This window comes from Denticeps clupeoides, chromosome 1, assembly GCF_900700375.1.
Source record: "Denticeps clupeoides chromosome 1, fDenClu1.1, whole genome shotgun sequence".
Classification (NCBI taxonomy): domain Eukaryota; kingdom Metazoa; phylum Chordata; class Actinopteri; order Clupeiformes; family Denticipitidae; genus Denticeps; species Denticeps clupeoides.
In genome coordinates, this window is record NC_041707.1 from 21,395,038 (window position 1) to 21,416,756 (window position 21,719).

Genomic DNA, 21,719 nt, shown 5'->3' on the forward strand with positions numbered 1-21,719 from the left:
CTCTGGAAACAAACTCTTTAATTGTTACGTGTGAAGTCATAGAAAACACTCTGACCACATCCTCTGTGAACTAGTGGTGAACAATACAAAGCACATATACATTCTTACAACAACAAAAAAGAACAGAAAGAACCAAAACATTCAGTGCACATGATTTCGATAATTCAAGACAGAGACAGATTCTGAAACAAAGATATTACAAATTTTCAGGAGGGTGGAAAAGGGACAATTAGACACAGGAAAAAAAAAACACACGAAACAATGGACTTTTTTGTTTCGTATGGCTCTGCTCGTAAGTCCCTGGTGTGTTCTGTGTGGTTCCGCACCAGCACAACTCCAACAGTTTCACGATTACAGGAACGTAATACCCCCCCCCCCTTTTTATGAGTTTTTTTAAGTTCATACGCAAGTCTTTAAATCCACCTGACAGGAAACATTCAAACACAATCATACCACAGTCTTCTTAACATATTTTTACATTTTTATTCTCTCCCACGTTCACATTTAATTCTTGGCATAGTAGGGGCAATCCCACTGGGAACCCACAGACCTCCACTGGAAACAAACACTGGAATTTTGTTCTCCCTTGGCTTGCAGTACCTCTCTGGACCCCCTATAGTCTATATGCTGGCCTATAGGCCCGCTGATGGGCCTGACCCAATAATACCTGGAACTAGGGCAAAAGAAAGAGTAGCATTTCTGGAGTCTGAAGAATATTGATACTTGTGGCAAACTGAAGCACTGAGAAACGTTCCTATATTCGGGGCAGAAGGAGCTGGAGTTCTTTGAAAAGTCTTTACTGTGACCAGAATAGCTTCTCTGTTTATACTGGCCTGGAGGAGCCTCATACTCAAGAGAACACTTTAATGGTTTGAATGATGAGGGTGTCAGGGAAGAGGGACACTTTGAGCTGGGACAGAATTTCTACACCACCTCAGTTATTAGAAAGGTCAGGACTGCTCTTTCTTTCTTGTACTGGATGCTGATTGGTTCATCTCTCATTATCAAAAAATAACTTTGTTTGTTTGTTACCTTGATATTGGCATAATTTTGCTGATGCAGGAAGTGTATTAGTCTTAATAAGACATTTTACATTCTGATGCATTACCAATACTTAAATCCTGAATTTTAATATTGATATGAGATAATATTGGTATGTTTTTTTATTACTTTTCATATAGTCAAAAATTAGATTTTAATGCTAAAATATCATGGCCAAATGTACCGTGATGTATTCAGTAATGAATCTATGGTCACTGATATTGTGAAAGCATCATACCATGGTAGACGTTGTGTATCACATTCCCTATAAAGTCCAAAGTAATATATTTTGCACAACTTGCAGTTGGGACGGTTGCATGGGGCTGTTACTCCACAACACAAACCAGCCAGCATTGAAAAAAACCTCATGTAGCTCAAAGTGAACTTCTCCCCCCACACCAAGACGGATTGCCAGGTCACACTTCAACTAAAGTCATATCACGTAGCTGTTCTGCATGGGGTCAGGATTAAGCTTTAACAATGCTCACTCGTTCCTTTTGCTTATCTTTAATCTTGCACGCCGCGAGGAGCGGATAAATGTCGACAATATGTGATTAATCACAGTATCGCATGAAACCCCAAGTCATTCCAGAGGAAAGCAAAACAACAACAATAAAAAGTGCTAAGGTTTCATGCTTTTATAGTCTTGGCTCGTGCAGCCTCACACACAACGTCTGCCTGACAGGTACCGTGAAGTAATGGCAATTCTTTTAGGTCCAGAGTCCAGTGCGACACCATTTACAACCTTTACAATGAACAGTCCGTTCTGAGAACAAAATAATAGGCCCGCCCCTTATAAACATTCTTCTTCTTTTTTTTTTTGAATAGACACAGTATATGTATTTAAATTACAATATGTACACAGGTTTAAACCCAGAACAAGTGTGATTGGTGAGTTTATGATTGATGCAACATTTAGGCATGACAAAACAGTGACAATAATTAAAAAAAAAAAAAAATCCAAAACAACCTCATTGATCACGGCAGAAATTTAGAAAAGGAGGCAGCATGCATGTGGGGTTCTCCTGTCACGCCTCTCGTTATTCAGGAGATGACTGATTCTAGCCGAGTGTATGGACATTGCAAGACCTTTGGTTTAGGAGAACAGAAAAAGGCTTTGAAGGCGTGACTGTTGCGTTGCTAAGACTGGGTGTTTAACCTCCTCATCTGCTCAGAAAACATGTGAGGTGGCCCACACGTTGCTTTTTTTGCTTCCTGGAGGAGCAAAGAGCAAACAGCAGACATGGATGGTGCGTGTGCGTTTGTCTGGTGGGACTCTCCAGCTAAACTTGTTGCATTTATGCTTTATCGAATCAATTAACCCAGCAGGGTTTTTGTGTTGACTAGTGAATTCACTCATGGACTTTACTGCACAATTTCACAGAGTCCAAAATGCCTGTCACTGCTATAATAACAATGCAGGCCTCTCCGAGTTTCATGGAGCTTTTTTTGTCCAGTTTCACTCCCTGGAATAGACTGGCCAGGGTTGCTCCTGCAGGAACCTGTAGATGCTCTGGGACTGGCTCCAACCCCTCCTCATAACCCTGTACGGAATAAACTAGTATGGAAAACGGATGGGTGGGTGAATGCAGCTTTCTGAGTCAATTATGGCAATCAGATGTGTGCTCGTCGACAGTCTGCTGATTACTCAGCGCCCGTCCGCTGGGACGAAGCGTTTAGAGTTACCTAATGTAATAGGCAACATGTGTTGTTAGGAGGAATATGGAATATATCTGATTTATGGCATGGAACAGATGATGCCTGTGAGTGACTGACAGTTACTGCTCCTTGCTCACGGTGGGCTCAACAAAAGGCGTGGGCTGCACCAGCTATTACACAACAGGTCAGAGGTTTGGACCAACAAATAAACAAAAACAGCATTTTATACTTAAAATAATATTCCAAAAGCGACTTTAACTGATGGGTTTTCAGTATTGTATAGCCTGTTGTGATTTTGCCTCAACCTGTTGGTTGTTGAACAAGATGTATTAGGTGTGTGATGAAAAGGTGCTGGAAGTTTCTTCCAAAATATGCTGGAAAGGATCTGGACTGAATCTGTGATGAAGGTGGTTATGAAACTCGCATATGAATTTTCACATCCTTTAAACTGCACTTACAGTGCATGTTAAATTTACACCTCAAAAACCATCCACTTCCGTTCGTTTTTAAAATTTTTTATATATATGAGAATGGGCCCAGACTGCCAGCCTGTGGAGTATATCCACAAGCAAGAATACTGAGCAGAATTTCATTCAAGTTCAAACTAACCTTATGTCCTCTGCTGCATTAAATAACCTTGAATCCCCCATAAAATGTTGATTATCGATAATATAAAATCAAATTAGTTCAGACTGAAGAAATACCATATTCACCGCGGTTTGTGCTATTGTATGAAATGAACTCATTGTTAAAAAGTTCAAAAGAAATGAAAGCAAGTTAGTTTCAACTTGAAAATAAGTAAAATGTTAAGGCACTATTCAAGGCTTCAGAAAATAAGTTATTATGCTTTACTGCCCCATTTGTGCAAAGCTCCTGGCCCTCCGTGTACGGTGCTCAGCATATGTACAAGGTGTGTGTGTGTGTGTGTGTGTGTGTGTGTGTGTATTATGTGCAGTCTGCTTTCGACTCCGCTTTCATCCTTGGCAAGCTGCTCCACAGGTCCGACGGGTGTGGGTAAATTCTTTCGTAGCGCGATTGTGAGAGTCCACCTCCGAGCCCCCACAGGACCGCATACCTTGCTGTGCTTTGTGAGGCATTGCGGCATTCCGCGAGTCCCTGTCCTTCACCAACCTGATATTCCTCCCGCTATTCCACGGCCTGCTTTAACCGTGGCCTTTGTCCAGTTACATTCCGAGGAAGGCATTAGACAGGCATTAACTCCATTAGACAGCTTCAGCCTCACAGAAGCATACTTGGTCGTCGGAAATCCTATTCCATTCTTTTTTACCGCATCCCTATTTCAGACCTCTGATGTGGCTTAAAATACATTCATTCTTCTGTCTTTTGTAAAAAAAAAAGAAAAAAGTTCAGAATTCTTATGAAAGTCGCCTCCTTCACGTCAGAGTGCACCTCAGAACCCCCCCCACCCCAACCACAGCGACCACCTGTCACCTTCGAGCCTCTCCCTGGAGCAGCGATGTCGTCTCACAGGTCCAAACGGAAGGCCCCGAAGTAGCTGGCCGATTCCTCGGCGTGCACCATGTTTGGCGAGGACACGGAGACGAAAACCTCGTCGCCCGCGCGCAGCTCAAACAGCCCTCCCTGGTACACGGAGTGCAGGGCGTACTCGGCGTCGGGCGCCCAGCACTTGGTGCCCACGCCCTTCAGCAGCTGGATGGGCCGCAGGTAGGTGGTCTTCTTGTATATGCACTGCACCAGCTGGTGGCTGGCGCTGCGCTGGTCCGCCTCGCTGCTGGGGGCCGGGTAGCGGAAGTACACCTGGGCGTACAGGTAGTAGCGGCCGTCCTGCGGGACGCGCAGGCGCCCCGTGGGCAGCAGGGTCATGTTGTGGAGGTGAGCGCCGAAGCTGCCGTTGGCCCAGGAGCGAACCGGGTGCCGGCAGGACTGGTGGAGGTCGGGCTCGGGGGTCGGATATGGGCCTGAGGGATGAAAGCAAGGGTCCGGTTATAGAGGGTCAGAGAGAGCGCCGTGATGGCAAATAATGACGGAACGGTGCAAGAGGAAAAAAGACAGAACTCCACAAGGAAAAAAGGAGGAAAACACTGGGGGAAGTGTGGGGGAGACTGAGGGATAAAGGAAGGGAGAGAAATGTGACAGGGAGAGGGAAGAAGGGAGGGGGAAGCGAATAGAAAGACATTCAGGAAAGAAAAGGAGACAGAAATATTGGGTTCAGGGCAAAGTTCAGAAGAAAGGATGAGTTTAAGAGATGAAAAAGATAAAGCTGCGGAGATGAAAAAAGAGGAGAAAGAAGAAATGCAAAGTGACAAAAAGAGGGCAGAGAAGAGTTACCTAAACAACATTAGACACATTTCTCAATGGAAATCACAGGAACCCTGATGCGCTGCTCTCACAGTATGGAGGGAGAGATCAGAAAAAATAAAAATGGAGAGCAGATGTCGAGCCCTCCCTGCTCAAAGCTCCTGTCCGGTAATAAAGCTGTTCTCAGCGCAGGCCTTGGCACATCAAAAGGCATGAGGATTGTGTTTTGACACTCGTGTAAATACTCTATTATGATGAACTGTGCTGTTCTCTCTCTCTCTCTCTCTCTCTCTAGTTTTGGTGCAACTCAAGGATAAATCAGCCCGTGTTGTAACCAATAAGAGGCTGTTTCTCTCAATGTGGGTTTAGTTTTAAATCCCCCACCCCTCAAATTCCTCTGCCTCGAATCAGAAGACTGTGCTTCATCTGTGACCATATTCAGGTTAAGAAAAGACTGGAATCGTCGTTTAAATGCATAATTCTATCAAGCCAATAACACGTTTGCACTCAGCTGACTCTGTACAGTTTCAGTCGTCATAAAACGTGTGAAATGAACATTACGAACACTGACAGATGAAGCGAATCCACATTCATCATCTCATTACAGTGGTACCTGGCAGCGGGTGGTACATATCAGGCAGCGAGGGACCATTTCATCCTTGTGGTGTAGCCCCTGCCTCTGAATTCACCAGAAATGCTGAAAAGCAGGACTTAAAGGATCAGCTGATGGCAGCTTGGCACCATTCACCAACAGCCCAGAGGGCTAGCTGAGCCCATGCTTTTGACCTCCTCAACATAAGGCCTCATCATTTTATGGCTGATCGTTATTTACTTTTTGTAAAATTAATGCCAAAGGATCCTTTAAGCCTCTCACGTCCGAGGATCTGGTGTATTATTTCAGAATTGTGTCAAGAACTGCTGAGAACTGCGGGTTGAAGAGGGTTTTTAGGCCTGCGCTTTAGTGTTTTACTCTACAAGGTCATTATTAGTGTCAGCAAGTCACTGAAATCAACCAATGCAAAAAAACAGAGTCACACACCCACGCACACAAGCAACTTGAGTCAAGCGTCATTTGACGTGGACATTCTTATCTTTATCGTTATCATGCCATTCTGAAACACTTCCCAATTTTCTGAGGCAACTGGACACCGCCAGTCTGAGTGTACTGCACAGGATGTTTATATTTAACACCATTGCTTTGCATGAATGAACCATTCCGAGGTACAGATGATACTTTCCAAAGTCTCTGCAGCAGCCATAAGCTGTCCCCTGGCTGCTGCATGTATACGCCGCATCAATTCACTCTGAAGGTCAACACACTCACCTTGCAGACTAACGTCTCGGAGCGTGAGGTGAGCCGATGGCCTCTGCGTCAGCGAGGTCACAAACTTGGACCCCGACGTGTTGAAAGTGCGCGGCAGCGTTCGGGGCTCTTTCGGCAGGGGAAGGAAGAACAGGTTAAACCCGGTTCGTGGGTACCGCGCGAAGTGCTGAGGCCATGCGTGGGACTCACCTTGAAGGGGGTATTTGGAGAGGATGTTTTCTGTTACCTGCGGAACGTGGAAAGAAAGTTCCCATGAGAGCCAGAAAGTGCCTGACAATGACTCACGGCTTTGTTGATTCATTTTTCACGACACCTTATCCATTCACATGACGAGTCGCTGTCTCAGAAGCTGTCCACTTTGGAAACACAATACAGAGACTTTTATTTTACCGGCTTCCTTTTCCACCAGGCTCTGTTTCATGTCAGCGTCACTCAGCCCCTGCTTTTGCATAGAGGAGGTATGCGGCATGCGATTGTGCGGATACATGTTCTTTCTTCTGTAAGATGGAATGCTACCTCCCTCCTCCTCCTGTCTCTGTCTCGTTTCCTTATTCTTGCCCAACCACCCCCATTTTTTATTCACCCTTTTTTTTTGCGCCCCTTTTAACACCCTCTCCCAGACCAGCATTCCCTCAAAACACTTCTCACTTGATACGGCCGCTCTGTGTTTCTTGGCCCTGTTTCCGCGCTCCATCCATCATGGCTCTGTAACGTGACATCATCGCTCACCCTCCCATCTGCCTTTAGCTCAGCTTTAAGCCGACGCCTCCGCCACTCCAACCTCCACTCCAGCAGACCTTCTATTTACCTGTAGCAGCTAGAGAAGCAGAGTCCCTCCCTTGTCTCTCTTTTAACATGGAGATGGTATTTTACCTGTGATTTCTTTTTCTCTTTTAATTATTCTTGTTTTACTCATTTTTCTTGTATTATGTATTTGTATTATGATTACTATTTGTTGCTTATTATTAATACTATTTTTGACTTTATCTAGAATCTAAAAGCACCTGTATGTCTTCTTATTTCATGCTTGTCCTAATCTTACTTTACTTTTTCCTTAGGTCGATGGTTCAATTCCGGCTCGAAGGACTTCTTTTGGGTGCAGTGGTGGCCTAGCGGCTAAAGAAAACGGCCCCGTAATCAGAAAGTTGCCGGTTCAAATCCAGATCCGCCCCACACACTGCTCCCCGGGCGCCTGTCATGGCTGCCCACTGCTCACTCAGGGTGATTGGTTAAATGCAGAGGACACATTTCGTTGTGTCACCACGTGCTGTGCTGCAGTGTTTCACAATGAGAATCCCCTCACTTTCACTTCACCTCATGACTTGCTATCTTATGTAGTTAGTAACATTACTCACTATTTTATTATATTTGATGCTCCCGCCCACCAATCAAAACTGATTACATCTGACATTAGAGTAAATGTGTTAATTACACTAGCTGATTTAACTTGATTGAAAATTCATGTGTGATTTCCGACTTTGTGTAACTTTTAACTCCTCCTCCTCCCCTCTCTCCACTCCTCGTCTTAATTTATTGAACTATTTTACAATTTTACCCCCTCACATAGACAGGCGCACGCTCCAAAAACCAACTAGGCAATTTGGCATGTGTTTTACATCAAGGCCCTGCCCACACGACCTTCAGCCGCGGTCACGCCAACCGCTGGGGGCGTCTGTAATAAGGACATACCTGAGATAAGGTACTCGTCTGTTTCTCATTACACGTCCCTTCTGTTTTGGTCTGAGTATTGTGGTGAAAGCAGGCTTAGCCTGATGTCCTACAGTACTACAGGAAATTTACGGCGCTTGGTGCGTGCCGCGAGTGGCACCGCGGTTTACCCCCCCTCATTAAAAAAAGAGGAACGGCTTGTATGACGTCCGCTTCGGACTTGAATTCTTTTGCTTTAATTGAATGAAACAGACGATAAAGGCTTCCAGAAAGTACAAGCAGGACAAGCAGGCATCTATGAAGGGCCGTGCTCTTTACGGCACGTTGAATAAAGCACAAGGCCTCCTGCTGAGAAAAGAATGGGGAAATATATATATATATATATATATATATATTCCTTCTTCCTTGAGGTGGCTCATTAACCACTTGCCTCCTGGAGGTGCCGAGAAAGGAACAAACACGCCGAGGACTTTGTTCACTGGAAGACAAATGACTAACTTGCGTTTTTGCTCTGCGTGTGTGTTTGCGTGTGCGCCTGTCTACGGCGACAGTGCGAATCAGGGGCAGCGTTTGTGATCGTGTGTGCATGAGACGTGCTTTCGGCTGTTATGCGTGTGTCTGTGCTCGGCCAATCAGAGCGAAGCGTCCGTGCCTCCGGTCTCTGCTCGCCACTGCCGCCCAAAGTAAACTTGCTGTGAGGTCACTGCTTCTCACTCAAGCGACAAGACTATTTCAGATATCAAACAAGCAGAAAAAGAAAAAGAAAAAGAGAGGGAGAACGAGAGAAAGCTTAATGGCTTTAACTCTGTCAGACTTGAGCAGTGAAGGAGGAGAGGGACGCTGCCTCTCGCTCCAGAGCCATTGTGTGAAATCCGACTCTAAGTAATACCAGCTCCGAGCGCCGAGCACATTTTTGGCTGCGCTGCCCCGGCGCACTAGCGCAACATGAGATCGTCCGTTGGATCGGGCTCTGCGGTTTTATTAACTTCTCTCTCTCTCTCTCTCTCTCGCTCGCCTTCTTGCCCCCTCCCCTCTCTCTCTCTCTCTCTCTTTGCCTTTTTTTTTCCTCCTGTTTTTGTTCTTTTGCTCCTTCACCACTGTTTACATATTAGAAAGCAGAGCCCTCGCATGCTCCACGAAGCCTCCCCGGCTCCTCCTTTGAAAAAGACCAGAACAAACTACACGCATTTCACCCACCACGACAGCACGACCCCTCTCACCGCGCCGGAAAAGTTTTACTCCTTACAGTTGGTGGCTCACCAAGGCCCCCCAGGCCTTCCTTTCCCACCCACACCCTGCCAAGTGTCCCTGTCCTCGCCACCCGACGCATACATCCATGGGGGCGGCAGGGGCTCAATACAAATCCCTTTGCCTGGAGAGATGGGACGCTTCCCGAATTTAATAAGTCATTAGGAGAATCTGAGACGCTTGAGAGGGGAGGAGGGGGGGGTTGGGGGTTTAGAGGCAGCGGAGGGAGGGGACACAAAACGTCCCATTGAGCAGAGTCAGAAAATGAGCTGGGATTTAAGGATTTTTGTTGGGGTGGGGGGTGGGGGGGGTTTGACCCGACCTGTTCTGGGACTGGCCCGAATTCTCAACGAGAACCGATCGGCCCCGGGGAGCGTTGCTTTTATTGCAGGTGATGTTATGTCGGATACGTCCATAGCGTGTTACACGAAGCCCCGTCTGTTACTACTTGTCTGTAATGATATAATTACGTCCATTTACTGTATTACATTTGCATGTGTAGTTTTGCTTTCTTAGCTCGATGAACAATTTACTACAGAAGTGGCTTCAACACGCCTACTGTATGGAGGCTATTCGCAAGAATCTAATACAGGAAACATATTTTACCAGAATAAAACAAAGCGTTTTTTGGCGTATCAGATTGTTCATCGTCTCCTTCATGACTGATCATGGCGACCAACTTCCTGACATACTCATTAACACGAAAAAGCCGAGAACGTGAGATGTTGTCATCATAACACCACTTGGCTGATTTAAACAGCTTAAAATCATGTTAAAAATCATTATTCTTCGTTTGGACTACATCACATTTGTGCTATTTCCTCAATTAGTGAATCTGTGTTCACGGTGTGTTCATTTTTTTGTCCAACTGCGTCTGCAGGCATATATTGACGTGATTGATGTCTCACTCAAGCATGCAGACATCACGACGTCCAGCCCACACCTCAATTCTGGCTCCAGATCACAGGCCGTGAGACAAGAGACAGAAACAATAGCCGTGGCGTGTCCAGGGGACATTACACAAACACTTTCCTGCCGCCCCTCGACATCCTTCTCCAGCTCCACCAAAGTCAAAAGTCCCCCGTCCTCTGCAGCCAGGACTCTTGAATACGTAGCGGTGCGGTCTTGACGTTTCTTTTGTTGGACGTAATAACAACCAGGTGCGCTGGACGCCGGCTGCGTCCTGGCCGCCTCGTACTTTCCCCTCCCGCGGAGCCGCGGAACCTGTTCCTTCAGCTCTGTCCCCCGGTTTGATTACGCCGCTCGCGTCCTTGCCCTCCTTCTCGCCACGCACACTCTCCCATTCTCTCCCTCTCGCGCGTGCGACCTTTTACTGGATCCGGGGGTTCCGCGGGGTCCCGTAATTGCACCCCCGTCTCCCAGGAGTGGCCCATGTGTTTGAAATTACGGGCCCGTAACGCCGTGGCTTCGTAGGGCCGGTAAATCGCTCGCAGCTGAGGCGTTTGAGAGAGGGAGGGGACGCGGCGGGACATCAGCGGCGATAAGCGCCCGAGTGATTTATACAGAGTGCAATCTGACTGGAATCCGATCACTGCACTGCGATCTTCAAAGCCATCCGCGATCCAAACTCTTCTTTTCACACTCGCTCTTCTTCTTCTTTTTTTACGTTATTCGCTGTGGGAATTGTGGCGGGCGGGATTAAAAAGGGAGGAAATGTCCAGTCGGGAATTCATGCCAGTCGCTTGCTGGGCTTTTTCGGGTCCGGTTCACATGAAGGACAAGGCTGTGACTCATGATGGTTAGCCGCCGAGAAACGTATAGAAGGGGGAATTAAAACGGCATGAGTCAGGGACTAATCCCATATTGTATTTTCCTCCATTTAGGGTTTTTTTTTTTTGGTCACTGCTCCCCTGTTTGAATGGTGTCTGGTGGTACAGGCTAGACATTAAGACTTCCTGAACCAAAGGGGATCGAATAAAACCGCAGCATTTTACACTTCCAAATGAGACCACAAACACTTACTCCAGAACAGCGAAGGGCACGGCACGATTGCGAGATATGGCAGTGCGCGGTGAAGCATTTTAACCGCTGCCAGATGTTTCTCTCACCTTCGAGATGTAGGTCTTGATGCCCTCGGCCAGCCTAATGCAGGGCTCCCCGAACAGCTGGGCCAGATTGTCCGGGATGTCCTGGTCCTTGTCCAGGGCGTTGAGCAGGCCCAGGCAGCGCAGCTCCTCACTCACGCCCTGGCTCTTCACCTGCCAATGGAAACAGAGTTGGTCAGGGTCGACCCTGCTCCACGCGTGGCTGCCGCTGTTTTACTACCCGTCCCTTGCCAGCTGACCACGGTAAAAAAAAATAATGTCAGCTTGATGCCAAGTCACAAGGTTAATATGTGTGGAGTGCGTTCTCACATAATTGTGCCTTTAAAGGATTTAACTGAAGGCGGTGGAGGTGCAGTTTTTATGCAACGTTCCAGTTCCGTTCCAGGCTTTACAGCAGGCAACTGGAGAGAGTTTCCACGGCACGTTATATGTTCAGAGGAAAAAGAACTTCTTCTCCGCTTCTGCAGCTTATCATTCTTTTTCTGCATTCGGTCAACTCGAAAGGCCAGACTCACAAATGATTGCAAACAATTTACATCTTAAATTAAAGAGCTGCGTGCAATTTAGTGCACCGAGTCCCAAATTGCGCAAAGTCACGGTTCATGACTGCTCTTAATGATTCTTGCTGGTCCGTGACACTGCAGCCTAATGAGTCTGTTGTTCTTTCTCATTGGGGGATGTTGTTGCTTGCAAGGCGGATCGGGGCGCTGACAGCAGGAAACTGGGGCTCACGATGAAGGGTTGCACTTTGAAAGACAGAATACACGCACGCACCCACATATATAGATACAGTACAGGCCAAAAGTTTGGACGCACCTTCTCATTCAATGTGTTTTCTTTATTTTCATGACCATTTACGTTGGTAGATTCTCACTGAAGGCATCAAAACTATGAATGAACACATGTGGAGTTATGTACTTAACAAAAAAAGGTGAAATAACTTAAAACATGTTTTATATTCTAGTTTCTTTGCTCTGATTACTGCTTTGCACACTCTTGGCATTCTCTCGATGAGCTTCAAGAGGTCGTCACCTGAAATAGTTTTCCAACAGTCTTGATGGAGTTCCCAGAGGTGTTTAGCACTTGTTTGGCCCCTTTGCCTTCACTCTGTGGTCCAGCTCACCCCAAACCATCTCGATTGGGTTCAGGTCCGGTGACTGTGGAGGCCAGGTCTCCACTTTTTGTTAAGTACATAACTCCACATGTGTTCATTCATAGTTTTGATGCCTTCAGTGAAAATCTACCAACGTAAATGGTCATGAAAATAAAGAAAGCCCATTGAATGAGAAGGTGTGTCCAAACTTTTGGCCTGTACTATATAGAGATATATTAAATAATAGTGAAGCTTGATTGTCACACTGATGGATGGGCTCAGTTGGGCTTGTGAGTACATGCACGAAAGTCCCTGCAGGCTGAAAAACACTCGTTTGGGACCATGAACGAGTCGCTCTCAGTGATTCTAATGAAACCGACGTGGGCGCCAGAAATCAGACATGATGTCACAGATTTTTTAAACGAAGAACAGCTACAGCATAAACACGTCCGGCGCATAATCCATCACGGGGCATTTGAGGGCCCACACGTTGCCAAATTTACATGTGGTACCAGAAACACAGACTCACTCCCTGGAACACTGACATGAACTCGTAAACTGAGGCCTTATCCAGGTGGCTGCGGGTAGGCAGACAGGAGTTAAGTCCAGAAGGGGCTGACTAAGCCTGCCTGATCTGAGGGAGACCTACAGGAAGTGTGGAACAATGCGCCAGTGTTACGCCTGGCTTCTGGAGAGAGAGAGAGAGAGAGAGAGAGAGAGAGAGATGGACAGAGAGCGCTCCTCCAGCCACGGCCTGACTTTTCCACTCCCCATCCCCCGGTCTTAGGAAGAGGATTTAAAAAAGAAAGAAGAAGAAGAAACCAGGCATGTCAAATAAATCCATGCCAGAATCCATGTGTGTGTTTGTGTGTAAGAGAGAGTTCTGACTCTCCCCGTGGTGTCAAAGAAAGAAAAATAGAGCCAAGGGTTCAGGCGGTTCCTGGTCAGGGGGTTCTGGTCGGCATTTGCCTGCTGTTACTGTGACTCAGAGAGGTTTACACGGAACTAAGATGACTTTATCGGACACAACACGTAACTTTTATCCGAAGCTGTCAACCGTAAGACCTTCTCTTCCTTGTGAGAAGCGCAACAGTTCTGCTTCCTGGTGTTCCCTTCGAACGCACCTGTGCACACACGCCCCAGCCAGGATGGCCAGTTTGGATGCTGCTGTTTACAACTTCTGGGAAGTTGCGTCATCGGCACACATTCCCGTTCTGTTTGGCTCGTAAACCCTCGGTGAATGGCGGGTGGAATCTGGGACCGTTGTCACGGGCGCTGCGGTGATTGTGACTCCCTTTCAATAGGCCAGGGGTCGTTCGGACAGTTCCTCGAGCGAAATGTCCGAGACTCCAGACTGTCATAGGAACCAGGGAATCTCCCAGAGAGCCACAGCTCACCACGAAATTCCAGGACGGACAGGGAATTCTCCGCATTAATTAATACAGAAACTGGATTTGACAAGAAGCAGCCGGTTCTAATTAGAGAGTGCATTTGTTTTAAATGTCTGACATGAAACGTTAAGATTAAAAGTAGATTTCTGAGCATTCTCACAGTCACTTCCTCTATCTGCAGGATCTGCTGATTTCCACTCAGAAACGTCCTGAGGATTTACATAAATCCCTCAAATCCTTGTAATTAGATGTGGCACCAGAACATGTTTGGGAGGGGCATTGGGAGGTGACTGACAGTGACAATGTCAATAAGTCACAGGCGCACCATCAATAAAACAGAATTTATTCCTAAACTTTTTTTTACAAAATCGAAATTTGTTCTTATTTTGAGACTTCAAAGCAGTGAACTTCTCTGTGATGACAGCATTTCACAATTTTGGCTTCTCTCGGCCACTTTAAATTAGACAATGAGAACAGTTTTCCGACAGTTATGAAACTAGTTTTGCCCTTGGCTGACTTTTGTTCATCACATGAAGCTGTTATGATGATTAAAATAGTGTGCAAAGCAGTCAAGAGCATAAAGAGGCTCAACTCTGACTCATTCCCTGAACAATCTGCCAATAATATAAATGTGCGCACAACAGAGAGAGCGCCTCTCCCGGCGTCCTTTCCCGTTTTATGCGGCAGCTCTAGGTGTCTCACGCGGCGTCCTCCGCCGCTAATAACCTTTGATTCAACCCGCCGTCTTATTAGCAAGGCCTGCCCGGCTTCAGCCGGGTTTATTAGTGTTAGAAAACCCCCCCGGAGCTATGCGGGGTCCTGCCCCCCCCCCACACACTGGACTGCAGCTGCGTGCTCCAGCTCCGGATTTAATTCAATTAGCCCGCCTTCCCCGCGATCGCCCCCGAGATCAGACGCGGAACAGGGGTGGTTCTGGGATGCCAGGGTGGCCGATCCCTCCTGTGGGCCTTTAGGCCCTCCGCCGATCCCTCCTTTGTTTGCCCTCACACTTTTTCATTAGGGGGGTCTGTTGGATAAAGCCCAGCGTTTTTCCTTCCCCTGCCACGTTACTCCATTGATGTGCGTGAGCACGAGACATTTACGCCGCTGCGGAGGAACGCTCATTAGCGCGTTCTTCTGGCGCACGCTCGCATAATCAATCTCAGGCCCTCGCGTTCTTTTTTTATGTCCCGTACCTTTCCATTCTGCTGTTTAGTCCCCCACAAAATAACCTGCTGCTGTCTAGCCTGTGGAAATAGTTTTGTTTCTGCATATTTGTCGAAGCGCGGCCATTTATGGTTAGTGCCGCACCGTTTCTTGATGGAAAGGGCTGTGTTTGTTTGCATAAGGCGGGACATGGAGGGACAAGTTGGGGCGTCTCAGCTTTATTTAGAAACGAAAAGACAACAAGGCCTCTTCTATCCGCTCATCAATTATCGCAAAAGAGCTGCGAGCATCGTCCTCGGTGATAAGGGACAAGGAAGTCATTCAGATGGCCCACACTCGTTCGGTGCCCGTGTCACTCTGGAAGAAGTCACGGCTGACACGATGGAGGGCAGGCGAGGGGACCGACCCCCATGACAAAGGGGGCAAAGCGGCTAACGTTTATCTTTTAAGAAAAGAGAAAGAGGTGAGAATGTGTGTGTTTTGGCACGGGGAGTGGAAGGGGACTGGACGTGTCCCTCGTCCGTCCACAGGGCAGACACTGAAGTGCCAGCTCGCTGTCTGGCCGGAATAAAAACTTTACTTTACTTTACTTTACTTTACTTGGCAGACGTGACTTACAAGGAGAAGATAAATTTTGAGTTACAAAACTAGGAGCCCTGATGAGGCCTAACTTGTCAGGAAGAAGAACCTGCTCGGGAACTGTTAAGTGCTACACGAGGGACAGATGCCTTTTGTGCGTGTGTGTGACTTGCTTGAAAAGGCGCTCCTTTCGCTCCCGTCTTCTTATCGGCTCGTGGCGTTACGAGCACGCCTGAACCATGACCTCTGGTGAACGCCAACACCCTGTTTTGAAGAACAACAACACAGGTACACAAAGCGAAAGCGATTTGCCCGTGGCACGGATGGAAGCGGTGGCAGGGCCAACTCGAGGATTTGCTGCCAGATATGGAGAAAAGGACGAGCTGCCATGCCGTGTTGTGCCGTGTTGTGCCGTGTTTGTCTGGACTTGTCAGGGTGAATTCAGCAGCACGGAAAAGTGCGTTTCACCTCAGGGACGTATGGATTCTTTTTTTTTTATAAAAAAAAGGTTCCGGAGCCCTGCTGCTCCTGGAAACTCCCCGAAACCTTGCTGAGAGTCTGAAGCCCCACTCCCACCAGGAACTCAACACTGGACACTGCACTTCCATTTCATAGGTCTCTTAATTAAGGTTTCCTTTTCATTTCGACCCTTCGCACACCATGCATGTCCATCTTGGACTCTTTCACGATCCACGTAAATGTGTGCAGCTTTAACCAAGACGATTTCAACCTCGCAGGCAGCAACTGCCGAGTGGAATGCCGTCAAACACGAAAAGCCCACGGCCGATTATTACCGGCATGCATGCAGTTGTAAATATTAATAACGCAGGTACAACTGTGGTCTCCATCGTCCGTAACGAGTCCTCGCAGGAAACCGATCAGGAAAAAACCGGGCCAGCAACGTGGGGAGGTCGCGCAACAAGAGCCAGCACGTCCCCACCTTCCCCCGGTTGCGCAAAGACGCCACAAACATGCACACGTTTACCTGAGAGAGGGACATGTTTAAGTAGACGAAGAGTCCCGTGGTGGAGGCGATCTGCAGCACCACCACGACGATCACGACCATCGCGACCCACAGCTTGGACGGCGCGTCCCGGCGCCGCGTCCCGTTCGCCGGGACCATCATGTATGTGGTGGACTCGCTGCTGACGGACCTGTAGTATTCCTGGTTGTTCTGAGTGGCCATGGCATTCCTGTCTCATGTGTAAAAAAAAAAAAATTAAAGCAACGAATTTAAAAAAAAAAAAGAGAGAGGGAGAGAGAGAGGGAGAAGAGAGCCGCGGCGGAGTCGCGCGTCCACGCGGGACCGTGGATGAAGCCCGGTGAGAAGAGTCCGGGACTCGGGCAGGCGGGGAAGGAGGGACGGGAGGAGGGGAGGAGGAGGCAGGCAGGGCTCAGGGCGCAGATTCGCCTGAAGTAAAAGGTGCTGCTTTAACAGACTGGACTAGCAGGACTGTGGAGTTTGGGCAGGAATCTAACCCCACATAGCACCATTACAAGAACACGCTTCGTAAAATGTATCTCGTGTGTGTGTGTGTTTATTCCTTTATTCCATTAGCTATATGCTAAAATATTAATTCTCTGACGTGAAAGTGAAGTGATCCTCTGCTTTTAACCATAACCCTGAGTGAGCAGTGGGCAGCCATGACAGGGGACCAGGGAGCAGTGTGTGGGGACAGTGCTTTGCTCGGTGGCACCTCAGTGGCACCATGGCAGATCGTGATTCGAACCGACAACCTTCCGATTACAGGGTCCGCTTCCTCACCCGCTAGGCCACCACTGGCCCTGAATGCATGCGTATGCAATCTTTACATCTTTTAGTAAAAGTGGTATAAACAATTTAACATGCGATCATTTCACCTGAAAAGATAAAAGGTTTATTCTACGTTACTCTCTTGCTCAGCCCCAAATGTAAATGTGTAGCTAGATCTGTTGTGGCCCCAACAAACAGATGGGCCTTCGTGTGCGAGCTGCTGTTTGTCTTCTCCATCTCCGCTGAAGATGATAAACAGATGGCCAACTAACGCATGATATAGGCTCCGGCCCACCACACTTTTTCTGCACGTTAGAACCGACCGGGCCTTGGTCTGACCGTGCGCCCGCAGTTCATGTGTATGTGAAACATCATCAGAATTATCGCCCTCTTCTGAACCACAGAAGACTGGGGGGTTTCCCTCTGTCTTTTTCGCTTTTGCTCCGGATCCTTTGTCACTTCTCAAATGAAACTAGTCTGACAGAGTTGCACGAGTTATGACCTCATCACATATTCAGTTGCATTCTACTCTGCAGAAGATGTTGTGGGTAGTGGCTGAGCTGCACATGAACATTGTCAGCTGCACATGAACTTGTCTTCTGCACTCTTCTAACCTGATATCTTCTCAGTGGGTTCATCACCCCTTGTGTGGGGTTCATTTTTGCTGTGTACAGTGTGAAGTTGTCATATAAAATGTGTTATGTGTTCTTCAGAGAAAATGAGCCAATGTCAAGGAATTTCTTATTTAAATCTTAATCATATCATCCATCATCCAGTCCAGGGGACCCAGGAAGCTGGAGCCAATCCTAGCAATGTTTAGGAAAACATACAAATATTAAACTGTTCTGTCCTGTAAATGTGCAAAGTTTATTGTCTTGCATAATTTTTCTACATACCGTTTTAGAAACTATGGCAGACTTGGCAGAATAGAACTCTTTACTTTACTTTACTTTACTTTACTTTACTTTATTTAGCAGACACTTTTATCCAAAGCGACTTACAAGAGGAAGACACCAGCAATTCTCGTTCGATTTCTATAGAATATTGAGTTTACAAACTAAGAGCCCTGATAAGGCTCAAACTTGTCAGTGAAGAGCATGCTCAGAGATTGTTAGGTGCTAGACGAAGAAAAATTATAATGTATTTATATATTTTTGTATTGTTTGTGCAATGTGTACGCATGTGCGTGTGTAAGAACTCTGATATCATACCTTTACATAAAGTAAACTTTACATAAGTTGAAATTTGCTGTTCAGCATCAGACACAAGTACCTGACTTGACACGGTTAAAGGGCTGCTGGAAAGGCCTTCTGGGCGGGAACATATTTCACTCATGATTCAGTGCAACGTCCAATGGTTGCTGGGAGTTCTTAGCGTACGTCTGTTTAGATTTAGGGGATATACGGGTGATCGATTGATCAATGGCTGGTGGTAGTTTGTCCAGGAAGTTCTTTGTAATTCTTCCAAGACCTGAACACTCTATATATCCCAGATCTGTTGCAATCACCCCATTTAACCGCCTCCACCCTCTTCTTCCCCTCTGTTCCCTCATATCTCTGTCTCATTGTCTCCCTCTCTTTTTGGCAGCCACCTTTTTTGTAATGGGGACAAATGATTCTCCAGATGTGTGGAACAGGGACCCGGCTCAAAACCCACCGTGTCTTGCCTGATATTGCAGCTGCACTGTCAGCTCCTCATCTGCGTGCTGCACAGGCCAGGACGTGTGTGATGGTCGTTTCAGGAACAGTTGCCAAGAGTGGGAGGCAAAAGTTCACAAAAGCGCATTCCTGCCATGTTAGGTATCAGTCCTTTAGGAGCATTAGTGCAGAGGAGTAAAAAAATGCTGCACTTTTAAAACCGTTTCCAAAGAACGTTGCAAGTGCTTTTTTACGACATCATTTCAGTCATGGAAGAAGTTTACAAGGGGTCACATACAATTGCCTTTATTTGAGAAAAGGATCTCAGACTTCATGCAACACATACGCAATGCTGTAAATCTTTGGTTCAAAGCCAATACACTTTATTCACCAATGTCCGTCCATCCATCTTGAAAGTCTGATCGTAAGAAAATCTCGCTTTTCTCTTTGCATATGTGTTGTGTCAGATGGGACGCTCAATTGAAAAGTTTTTGAAACTCTTTGTCTTGTGGTCAGTGTTCCACCCCCGTCTGCTCCTGCAGAAATCCCAGTAGACTAATTCCACTGGCGTGGCTCCCTCTACTGGCATCTTGTGCCAATTGCGCACAGTACTGACAGACCAAGGTCACCAGGTCCCCAACTGTCCAGCCAGTAAGGTGAGCTCTGCTGGCCACACTGCAAAACTGGGACACAAGTTTAAAATTGTTAGACTCATTTAGCACAATAAGCTCCAGTATTATTTTCATCCGGGATGAATTTTTACATAGGACATCTTTACTCTAATATCAGACATATGTTTCAGGGGAAGAATTAACAGTCCCATGAGTATCTTGGTGTTGTATGTTCATGTAATTTACAACCATATGGATTACCTGTTTCAGTGACAGTGACCAAATCTGTGTGTTGTGTAGTGAACTACCTGGACTTGAAGGCGTGCATCTGGGAGAAGGAGCTGAAGCATGGAGGCCTGCTGCTGTGATGTTGCGGCCCAGAGCAGTAGCCCCTGCAGTTCTGTCACAGTGCTACAAGTCTTTACTAGTAACAACTTGTGCAGGTTCTGTTTCATTTCACCTGCAGGAATGAGAGAATTGTCCCCCTTCTTGTTCCTACTGAGTAGATGCTTCAAGGTGTGCTTTATGGAGCAGTCAATCACATCTGCAATAATGTCTTCTGCATAGCGGTCAAGTGCAGGGTTCAAGACTTTCTGCTGAAGGGTGTCAGTATTTTTCACTGCCTCTCCATTACTAAAGATACCATTCATAGGTCTAATGTTCTTATGGGAACAGGGAGTTTGGTCTACTGGCTTCTCCCTTGTCCCGAGTGCAGGGTCTGGCCTTAATGGACCAGGGCCAGGATGTAAGGCATCTCTCTCTATCTCCGCAAACGTTTCAACCAGACTGTTGGCTATCAACTGTTCTGCAAAATCTCCCAGACACACAATTTTTAGCTGTGACTGAACTTTAGGAGTCTTGGCTGTTGCTCTTACCTCAACAAAATCACGTGATAGTCTAGTCTTTTCTTCAGATTTCAAAGAGTTTGGTTTTGATGTGGACTGAGCCACCCTGTTTTGTCCTGTTGTTTTAAGAGCTTGGATTTCAGCAAAGGAGTCCTCAAGGATCTGACAAGCCAATGGTTCAGCAATGAGAAGCAATCCTGGGACTAATCCATCTTTCTTTGTTTTTGGATGTGTCTGTGATAAGTGGCTTGTGGTGACCCATCTAATCACATCTGCAGAAAGTCCCTCTGCATAGTTGGATATTGTGGCCCACGTTTCTTGGCCTTCATTTTGGGGTCTTCCTTTATGATCGGCTATCTCATTTTCTTCTTGGGCTCCCTACTTCTTACATTCTGAGTATTCCAGAGACAGTGAGCGCATGAGCCTGTCTATAAACTCTGCCTTCTCCTCTGCTGTGGCACCAGAAACTTCCAGTGGGCTATGGGTAGAGTTCTCTTTAGGAGTGGGAGGGGGAGGTGATGGCAAGAACTCCTTGGCCAGCCCCCCTTTCAGCTTCCTGCAGAAGCTGGCTCGGCTCTTCATCATCTCTGGCAGCAACGGAGTGCTTGGAGGGGCATCTGGGTAGTCGAGGGAGCGGTTACTGGGAAGTCCTGCTTGAGTGAGGGAAGAGAGGCTAGTAGCAGAATCATACACCCTGGCATGTTCCTGGTGCCTAACTGAGCTGTTTTCCCAATCCATGATGTCATCATTGTGAAACACCAACCCTTTCCTATTCTGTCCCGTACTTTGAACTGGGCTATGTGCATATGACCGTTCTCTGATATGCTCATTTCTGAGCACCTCCTCAAAAGCTTTTTGAATGACCATAGATGCCAAAAGCTCAGCTAGATCCTCTTTTTCTGAAAACCTGTGGCTCTGATTGAGTACTTGAGTACCTGTTACAGAAACACCTACGCTACAGGATGTGGGTGATGCTCTTCTGACCTCAGAACAGCAACGTTCTTACAAACAGGGCATGATTCATTATCGAACAACACCTGAAAATGAATAGAAAGAAAAGGATGTGTTCTAGGTCATCAAATTTAGAACATTTAAATTTTGTACTTGCATAGCAATGATGCCATTATGAACCTAATGTTGCAGAATATTGTAGCTAAAATATACATTCCTTACAATCTGGTTTATGAGAGATGAAGTGGATCTGCAAGAAGAGGAATTAGACCTAAAGATCAGTTCACACAGCGCAAGTTTACTGCTGAACCATTCCTTCTCATTTTCTTTTATTAAGATATAGAAAGATGGAAAATTGATTTCTAATGATTTTGCATGTTCATATTCGAATCACATCCGGGTGCGT

General features: G+C 46.7%; 1 protein-coding gene across 1 annotated transcript; it reads right to left on the reverse strand.

Annotated features, from left to right (window-relative positions):
- Positions 1 to 16,880, reverse strand: tnfsf10l (TNF superfamily member 10, like). The gene is made up of 5 exons (XM_028987816.1): positions 16,502 to 16,880; positions 11,290 to 11,439; positions 6,494 to 6,530; positions 6,305 to 6,412; positions 1 to 4,640 (listed from the first exon to the last, which is right to left on the reverse strand). Exons 1-5 carry the CDS (start codon positions 16,700 to 16,702, stop codon positions 4,186 to 4,188), a joined length of 951 nt encoding a protein of 316 aa, XP_028843649.1. The 5' UTR covers positions 16,703 to 16,880; the 3' UTR covers positions 1 to 4,185.
- Between the last annotated feature and the right edge of the window lie 4,839 nt (positions 16,881 to 21,719).